Below are 10,001 nucleotides of genomic sequence, written 5' to 3'. Positions count from 1 at the left end.
ACACAACAAGTCCCATAATCTGAACCATATAGTGATCATACGACTAGTGAAGTCTTGTAGTCTGTACGACCTATGTACAGCTTTTCTATACTACTGAGAACTCCATAAGCTTTAAATTGTAAGTTGTGACCTTCCACGCATTGAATGATATCTTGTGTAAGAGCAGCATGCATGCGTACTGGCATTCATTACATTACATTACATTACATTACATTACATTACATTTAGCAGACACTTCTTGACCAAAGTGACATACATATGTCAGCTATATCACAAGGGATCACATTGTCACCGGAGCAACTTGCTCAAGGGCACAACGGTGGAAGCCGGTAATTGAACCGACAACTTTCAGGCTACTGCATGCTAGCCCAGCTCCTTAACCACTACACTACCACCGCCATTCATGCATAGATGTGTTGGCATTCATGCATAGATGTGTGTTGGCATTCATGCATAGATGTGTGTTGGCATTCATGCATAGATGTGTGTTGGCATTCATGCATAGATGTGTGTTGGCATTCATGCATAGGTGTGTGTTACGGGAGACCCACCGTGACCTCCTGGTACTGCTCCATGCCGTTGAGCACCACCTGGATGACCTGTCGGCGCAGCTGGACGCTCTGGTCGCAGCGGTACTCCGTGTTGGTCAGGTAGAAGAGCGCCGCGCTGCCCGTCACCTGAACACTCTTGTCATACTTATGACACTTGAGGGCAGCAATGACCAGCTGGGGGCCAGAGAATACGGTCAGTGGACAGGAGTTTCTATTTTTCATTATATCAAGTGTTAGAATGGGTTAATGCACCACTTAAACAGACATTTGTCTTTATGTCGTAATGAGTTTAATTTCTGGCAAACCAACACCATCCTTTCCATGTCATGACATACCAGTAACCAAATATGGGCCTTGGCTGAGATGTTAATGCAGTATTAAAATAGTTCAAAGCCAGTCATGGAATGCAAATCCTTTGTTCAGTCACTCATACCCCCTCCCCAGCTTAAACTAATGACACATGCTACTTGCACCAATTAACAGATCTCAGATCATTTGACATCACTAGGAAGATTACTAGATCAACTCAGCTGAACAAAAGTGACCAGAGCAGGAGATGTTGGCTACTTATTTTAGAGTCCGGTTCTGTATTGAGTGTGTGAACTGACCTGCAGAGCTCACAAATCTCAGATCATTAACATTACTAGATCAACTCAGCTGAACAAAATTGACCAGGGCAGGAGATGTTGGCTACTTATTTTAGTGTCCAGTTCTGTATTGAGTGTGTGAACTGACCTGCAGAGCTCGCAGCAGCTGGCTGCAGTGCTGTATCCTGGCGATGTCGAACAGCTGATTGATGGCCCGGTGGGCCAGTTCGGGCCGGTGCTCTGTGTAGGCCTCGATAGCGTTCAGAACCTGGTCCTCGTTTTTGGAGCCAGTCACCTAAGATGATGAAGCAGGATATGGGCACATTTCTCTTAGCTCACTCTGCCGTGCTAAACATGAGCTCAGGGGGCCATGCTATTGCACATCAGATACAGAAATCATTCTAATATTTAAAGTTCTATATATTTATTTTATTTATGTTTCAAATATGTTTTATTGTTTTTGATTATTATTATAATTGCATATTACAGTGCACATCTACACTGAATTATACAGTGCAGTGCATTTCTAAAATATATACAGCGCATTTCTAAAAGATCCTGCAGTGCCCAGCCAATGAAAGCTCGTTCACCTTGTAGGCTGGGATGTGCATGACGTTGCAGAGGGTGGTGTTGTACAGTCCAAGAAACTGCAGTGGCCTCTTCAGCTCCTGGAAGGGGATGATGCTGCTCTTGCTGGGTTCGATACTGGGACACAGTACACAAAACACAGTGTTAATTCAGTCATTCCTTACAAATCGACACATTCACTGTGAAATGACCAAAACCCACAATTCACCCACATTATGCACTACACACACACACACACACACACACACACACACACAACACACACACACACAACACACAACACACAACACACACACGAGAGGAGTTGTAGGTACACATGTCCAGCATCTGACCTTGGTGGCCCCATGGCCTCCTCGAAGTGTGGGACTGTGCAGTTGTCCAGCATGATGTGGCCTGAGATGTCCAGAGAGACCAGGTTGCCCAGGCTCTGCACCACGGTGGTCAGGATCTTCCTGGTCATCTTGAACTTAGAGGAGCGCTGGTTTTCACGAGAGATGTCCAGGTGCCTGTCAGAAACACCGTTTTGCAGAGGGTTAGAATGATATCTACTACACCGATCACATAGAACCAGAGGGTTAGAATGATATCTACTACACCGATCACATAGAACCAGAGGGTTAGAATGATATCTACTACACCGATCACATAGAACCAGAGGGTTAGAATGATATCTACTACACCGATCACATAGAACCAGGTCTATGCAAGAACACTTGAATCAAGGACAAGATATTTATGAAATAATTCATTTTTAATTCTTATTCATTGAAAAAGATGTCTGGGGGAGAAATATCTGGGGAATTGTCTGATCTCCTGTACGCTGATTCAACCAAGAAGAGGTACAATGTGTAGAGTATTTGTTTTGGTATTGTCTGCTGGTTACCTTATTTTGGACAAATCAGTTACACTTGTTTACAATGTTCAATGTCAACACATTATCATGCAATACACAAGAAAATTGTATTGCAAGGAAAAGTATTTATTTTGTGTGTTTTATGGCTCATGAAACAAAAGGCGTATCTTCTGCCAAAAGATGCAATAGAATTAGAGAGGCAGAATGTTGGACCGGGTGATAGATTTAAAAACAAAGAAATACTTAAATACATCTAATATTTATACATTCAATACCATACACAAAAGATCTATACTAAGACAGAGGAGAGAACAAAATGTTTTCCTCTACAGTAGGTGGTGGGAAAATGAAAAAAATGAGAAATTGAGGGGTGGAGAGAAAAAGGATGTATAAGGAGGGGGGGGGGGGGGTAGTAGGCTGGAGGGCAGGGTGGTGTCTGGAGAAGAGGTTGGAGTTAGGGCTGAACCATTTAGGGAAATATCTAATTGTGATTTTTCAGACATGTTATAATTGCAATTTGATTTGTAATATATATTATAATATTTGTAAGTCAAGCTTCAGTTCAATATTCACTATATAATACATTCCTTGACTCTGAATTAGTGGTTTTCTTACTCTTGTCTTGTTGGGCAAGACCAGCAAAACGGTTTTGCTGTACATTCATCATACTGCTACATATGGTGCTGTTTCAAGTTGCTACATGTTAGTTGAGTTGCCTCAGGAGGTAGCTACTGCATGGCAATTGGTTTTGCATAATAGCCTAACTTTTTAATCACTTCTGGTAAACCCCAAATACTTCCAAATCACCATAGTCGTAAGCTTTGTGATTAATTGCAGCCTTTGTGATTTATGAATTGCATTAGTTGAAACTGCGATTTCGATTAAGAATCAATTGTTCCTTCAGACCTAGTTGGGGTGCTAGTCACTGGTTTTTAGGTTAAAAGACATGGGTGGAGGAGATGACCTTGCTTAAAGGGAGGTGTACCTGGTGCTATTTGTTTGTGTATTTCTGTGTAGTTGTATTCTGTTATTATCAATATTTCATCAAGTAATAAAGCTGATTGGGGGCAGGGACTGGTAGGCCAAAAAAAAAAAGATTTCGCTTCAGCGAATGATCAAATATCACATTATTAACAAAACAGTTCTTCCTTCAGGACATCATCAGTGAGACCTGGTGCTGTATCAGTTTACAGTAGCTTAAGCCATCCATCCCAAACACCTACAAGCCTGCTTCACACTCCAATACACTCCCAAAAAAGTCTTACTGTGCCGCTAAAAAACACCTACAGGACTCTGAGCCCAAACCACAGGGGCACACCGTCCGGCACACCGTCCGACAGTACACTCACCGTAGCTGGCTCATCTGCACCACTGTGCTGATGAGCTCCTCCGAGAGATCGACGTTGTAGAGCACCAGCGAGGCCAGACGGTCCTTCCACTGGGCGAGGAAAGTGGCGCGAGGGAGGGGCATGCTGGACAGGTCCAGGGAGGTGAGGGCCGGCAGGGGCTTGAGCAGCGCCTCCGCGTCCACCTCCTCCGGCAGCCCGCCCAGGTTCAGCAGCCGCAGCCGGTTAAAGCCCTGAGAGGAGAGAAACAAGAGAGCCAGGGAGGGAGGGAGAGAGAGAGAGAGCGACAGAGAGAGCAACAGAGAGAGAGAGAGAGAGAGAGCGACAGAGAGAGAGAGAGAGAGAGAGAGAGAGAGAGCGACAGAGAGAGAGAGAGAGAGAGAGAGAGAGAGAGAGACAGAGAGAGCAACAGAGAGAGAGAGAGAGAGATTGAGGGAGGGAGAGAGATGTTACAACCTCCAATGTGTCTATGTACATAAAAGCTCCTGGGTAATCTCCTAGTTTCTCTACATTTTTAGGTTGTAGATTATACGCATTATGATCTTAATTGCACAGCTGCCATACATTTCTGATGTTATCATGTATTATATATAATGGTATTATAACATTATACATAATATACACAATAACATTATAATATATTACAACTCCAACACAATTTATTCCTTAAAAGGAAAGTGAAGGATCACCGCACACTGGTGGGATTTCTTTGCTGGTTTATTTTTTAGCCTTAAAATTAAAATTTATTTTTTAGGCTAAAAAATAAACCAGCAAAGAAATCCCACCAGTGTGTGGTGATCCTTCACTTTTCTTTTAATCTATTGACGACTGCACCTCACCAGCACCTGGAAGGCTGTGCACAGGAACTTCATCCTTTTTACAATTTATTCCTTATTAAAGGCACCATTAAGAGGTTTTTTTACCTTAACATAACGTTTCCAAAATCATTTTGATGGCACATAACCTCATAACATGACGAATGGCATTTCTGCCATTGTCTGAGCGGCCTTCTATAGGCAATTACCGACCTAGCAACTTGCTGTGTTCAGGTAGGAACAGGAGAGCAATTCTTCTTTAGTGCTGCTTTAAGTTAGACAAGACTTAATTTGGCATATCACTATATTACAAAGTCACCAAGGATTATAAAGTCCTAGCCTTCATGTAATACCTTGCAAAAACACTACATAGATTACAGTGCATCCCTTACCTGAAAGCTGAAATTGTTGTCCAGTGCAAATCTGGCTGGTCTTTCATCCTCTTCGTCGTCGTCGTCTTCCTCGGCGCAGGCCAGCGGAGCGCCGCCCTTCCTGTAGAAGATGTTAGTGCAGCCGAAGAGGCTGAGGGACACCAGGGTGTGCCGGAAGCTGGTCAGTGCGCGCAGACTGCGCGCAGACAGACCATTGCAGTACGTCAGGTGCAGCTCGATAAGATCCTGCCAACGGGGAGGAACGTGTTACCCAGACAGGAGATTCCTGGCAACCCAGCGATAAGGGGGGCATGTGCATGGCGCAAACACTGCCAAAGTCACAGGTCCCATTCCCACTGAGCAGTGCTGATATGGTGCATGCATACCCTACTTATGCTGACAGTTACCCTGCATAGTTATATCTGAACAACAACTCAACCTGCACAATCTCAAAGTCAGTTTGGAGAGAAGCACAGAACAAACAAAATGCTTCTAGGGGAAATCACCAACCAAACAACCAATGAAACTGTACAGAATTTTTCAGATTCTATGATGATATAATAATAAAACCTCCCTCCCCTAAGAAAACCTTTTTATGATGATATAATAATAAGTCCTCCCTACACTTAACATTAGGACAATATCCACATCCTTTACTTTGATTCCAAAAATATATATTAACATAAACACTTTTCTTTGGGTGTTCAGCTCAAAGGTCCAGCTCAATTTTGCAGCACTTTCATCAAAACCGCCTGATCTAATTTGGCAGGCCATCACTTAATTTCACTTTTATCATTATTATATAATAATGTAATATTATTACGCTGAAGAGTGCTTCTCTGGGACACAGTGCTTTATGACAGGGCAAGGTCCCCTTCCTGCCTGTAAATGAGGAATGTTAAGAGCGCAGACCCCCAACCCCCAACATGGACTGAGGCCAGATCATCCAACACATCCTCACTTAAGCACTGGGATAATGAAGCAACCATGCCAGTCAAAAGGTCCAAGTGACCTTTCAGAGCGGCTTGTCTTAACATGCATGTGCCTGCCAATGGGAATCTGAGCTCTGGTGGGAAAGGTGGACGTTTTATCGAAATAAGTATTTCAGAGTGTAAGGTGCTAATTACTTAACTCAAGAAAAGGTCTGAATGTGCATTAGTGAGTGTGTGCACACACCTGTAGTGACCGACGCTATTAATTATTAATCACAGCGGATAGAAAATATGGGCAATTTGAGTACTTGATGTTGTACAGGAATAGCAGTTTGAGTCACATATCTCTACTCACACAGTCTATACATACACCTACTACTATATATACACTTAGTATATCTTCCATATACAAACATATACAAAATAATTTAGGAGCACAGTCATTACAGTTATTAATTAATAAGCTCTGGAATACTCTGGAACTCCCCCTTTGCCCTCAGGCACTACAAGATCATGCATTTAGGTCAGTTGTTCCATCCGTTTGTCTTTGACAGATGTCCAGTTTTCACCCCACCCAATGATCCCACCTATGGTAACACTACCTGTTTCACCCCCCCCCCCCACACACACACACACATCCACAATACCTGTTTCCCAATGGCCTCGAGGTCTCTGTCTCGCACCAGGTCCTCTCTCAGCTGCACTCGGGTCAGCCTGGTGCTGCGTGGGTCTGAGAAGAGCTGGAAGAAGCCGTCCTGCGGCTCAAAATTGCTGTCTGTGTGTACCAGCTCTACATACCTAGATCAAAGGGAACAAATGCACAGTCATGTCATGGTATAAAATGTGGAGGGGGAAACACATCAGCTTCATACTTTAACTGAACATTATTTTTAAATGCATTTTTCTTTACAAGAATAAAACCATCCAGCTACCTGCTTACACTAAATATCTCCCAACCCCTGAGCCTAACTTACGCGTTAACCAGCTTGTCGCAGATTTCACTTGGAAGAAACACGTCTGGACGCAGGGTGAGCTTGTTCCTGTCCCCCAGGTAGCACATCGTCCGCCTCAGGTTGCGCAAGCAGAAAGCTGTGCACAGAGCCATCAGGCTGTCTGGGTTGTCCCCCACTTTGGCCGCCATGGCCGCTTCCCTGCTTTCTCTCTGGTCTGGAACCTGGATGAGACAGGGGGACTTCTGGGTCGTCCTCAGGCAGTAGTCATTGAGAGAGCACCAGGAGAGATAGGAGACACTAACGGATACTGCCAAAAAAACAGCACGTCAGAGGCTATCAATCCAAGGATACCTACAGATAAAAGTAAAACAACAGAAATTAATTAGTAGACTGAACAAGTCAATGACCCCCCCCCCCCCCCCCCCCAACACACACACACAAAAGTTGTCATGCTCTGATATTGTAATTTCATAATAAGGGAGTAAAGACTTTGATTTTGGAATGTGTCAATTTAAAAAGTAGCCATGTAGCACAGCTTATTAAAACATAGTATTACATTATTTTGACTTCTCAGAATCAACAAGGCAACGTTACAGTTAAAACACTGTAGTCAATACGTTTTGTCTGCCGATCACACAATTGGGAATTCTGCTGCTTACACTTAACAACCTAACAACTAGCACTGTTACGGCAAGGTCCTCTAAACTATGCACTATTGACAAAGTTAATAGTTATTACACAAGTATAAACTATTTGTCATCATGTTTACCTGAAGCTTTAGCTAGACCTAGCTGTGAAAGTAAGAGAAACCGAAATTCTTTCGCTGTTAAATACTGTTCACAGACACTTAACTTCAAAATCATAGAGCTGATTACTGTAGGCAAACAGATTGTTTACTACATAAGACAAACTATATACATTAGTTGTTCAACGAAAAGATTACAAATATGACTAAATGTTACGCAGTTGAGCCTATACAGTCAATAACAGCAAGCTCGCTAGCTTGTTAGCTGGTCAAAACTAGATAAGCTGTCAACTCAGATTCTTTGCTGTTAAGACATTTTCGTTAACTACATGCAAACAAAGCACTAAGTGTGCCAAGCTATATTAACTGCAGAATTAAAAGAAATCGCACATGCCAACATCCTCATATACTCTGAACCCGGTTCATATAAACGCCATATACCTAGCTTCCCAGCTAGCCATACAGTTCCCGAGAGCTGCTTCTTGGTAGCTAATTCTGAATTGGTTAGCTTAGGCGCTGCGATTAGCATGCTACCTAACTGGCTAGCCTCCTCCTAGAGTGTAATAATCTCAGAAGAGCCATCGGAAAGCACTGTTATCTGACAACACCGAAAATGCAAACAGTTACCATACCTTCCCGTACCTTAATATAGATCACTGCCGATACTGTAAGATCATGCAATACAATTTCAATATGTTGACACTTAATGATCTCTTTATTATTTTTGGTTTCGCCCCTGATGTCAACAAAACAGCCTCGACTTCCGGTTCACCTGTACATCACATAATTGCTTCCTTCTTTAGGGGAGGAGATGAGTAAAGTGTCTAAAATTAATCCGTGAGAATTAAACATACCCTGTTATTTGAAGGCTATATGCCTATAACCCAGTTTATTCGAGAAAACTCCAATGTCCTTTTTTGTTTTCATTCAATCATGTATTTACTCGTAATAAGGCAGTCCACTTTAGCAATGAAATTGTGAAATATCCTGTACAGTAAAATTCATCACAGTTTTCTGATTCATAAAAATACTACTTCTGTAGTATATTTGTAAAGGCTTTCTAAGGCTTTCTTTTGGGTTGAAGGCTCAATTCCGGAGGCCTACATCATTATTTAAAGTTATTTGTAGTTTGTGGATAGCCTTTCCCACCAAGCATGTGTAGCCTAATGCAGCTTCCTCTTTAGTCGCATCGGTTGCTCGACTGGATATCAAAAGTCTAATTTAAAACTCTGAATTGCTTTGTGTCTTTATTAACATTAACCCTCATGACCCTCATGTTGTGTTTTATTTGTATTTTTTTTATTTATTTAATTTATCTAAGGCTAGGCCTAGCCTGTATCCAGAGGGAGATCTGTGCAGCCTACCCAGAGGGTACTTGGACCCTAATGGATCAGTAGCCTATTGACAAGTAAATGCAGATTTGTAAATTATTTATCTTCTGCCTCAATCTGGAACTCATTAACGATTGGAAATGGCAATTGTATACCTTTTGAAACAGAGTATAAATAATGATTGTAATATGATTGGGAAGATATGAATACCTTAAATTGGTTGTTACTTTGCAATGCATTATATATCAGCCTCAAAGTCCTCTAAACCATCAAAGTTCGAATTTGAAGTGTGTTTAAAAAAGCATCAACTCTTCCACTTTTTTGAATGAATTCATCACATTGCAGTGTACAGCTCTTTCAGCACAGATTAAATATATGACAGCTGAAAATGTATATATGGGAAACATAAGTAAGTACAAGCTAGTACAAGCAAGGGGAATATAGATGTTATTTGATAATAATGTAGGTAAGCCAACGCATAGAGTGAGCAAACAAACAGAGACATGCAACAAATCCAATTGTATTCAACAGGTATCAACTCCTCTTTTCAGATTCAGAATCAAAATCAGAATCAGAATAATTTTATTGTCAAGTTTTTTTCTTTTTCCACACGAAAAAGAAAAAAACAAGGAATTTGACTTGAAATGAAATGGTGCAAGACACATAAGAAGTATTCAAATGCAAATATAATATACAATATAATGTTATAGGCCTATATATGAAGGTTTTGGTTCCAAAATGCTATATGTTCATTTTTAAAAACATAATAAATCATGTTAATTGTATAATTCAGGTAATATCTGCAGTTTTGCCGTTTTGATTGAGTAAAAATAAATCAAATAACAATAACCCGATTACACTGAAATGACTAAAACATATTGCGTTTTGGAAACAAACTCTTCATATACAAATACAAATATGACAAAGTG

The 10,001-nt window shown here is 41.4% G+C and overlaps 1 protein-coding gene across 4 annotated transcripts in view; it reads right to left on the bottom strand.

The window, feature by feature from the left end:
- zer1 (zyg-11 related, cell cycle regulator) overlaps positions 1-8,482 on the bottom strand; it is a 16,209-nt gene extending 7,727 nt beyond the window's left edge. The window contains exons 1-9 of one of the 4 annotated variants that reach the window (XM_076283571.1): positions 8,374-8,482; positions 7,018-7,347; positions 6,691-6,841; positions 5,133-5,357; positions 3,929-4,158; positions 2,059-2,232; positions 1,729-1,843; positions 1,287-1,433; positions 552-725 (exon numbers count right to left, since the gene is read on the bottom strand). In XM_076283571.1, coding sequence (XP_076139686.1) covers positions 552-725; positions 1,287-1,433; positions 1,729-1,843; positions 2,059-2,232; positions 3,929-4,158; positions 5,133-5,357; positions 6,691-6,841; positions 7,018-7,184 — 1,383 coding nt within the window. In that variant the 5' untranslated portion in view covers positions 7,185-7,347; positions 8,374-8,482. Of the gene's footprint in view, positions 1-551; positions 726-1,286; positions 1,434-1,728; positions 1,844-2,058; positions 2,233-3,928; positions 4,159-5,132; positions 5,358-6,690; positions 6,842-7,017; positions 7,348-7,765; positions 7,784-8,182; positions 8,315-8,373 lie in introns of those variants that run through there. The other 3 variants (XM_076283570.1, XM_076283574.1, XM_076283573.1) reach the window with 3 other exon arrangements.
- Between the last annotated feature and the right edge of the window lie 1,519 nt (positions 8,483-10,001).

This window comes from Alosa pseudoharengus, unplaced genomic scaffold, assembly GCF_046254945.1.
Source record: "Alosa pseudoharengus isolate Yale_2024_CS ecotype anadromous, Long Island Sound unplaced genomic scaffold, YU_APseudo_1.1 YU_APseudo_1.1_scf_14, whole genome shotgun sequence".
NCBI lineage: Eukaryota > Metazoa > Chordata > Actinopteri > Clupeiformes > Clupeidae > Alosa > Alosa pseudoharengus.
The sequence above is the reverse complement of the archived record's forward strand: the minus strand, read 5'-3'. Positions and strand labels throughout refer to the sequence as shown.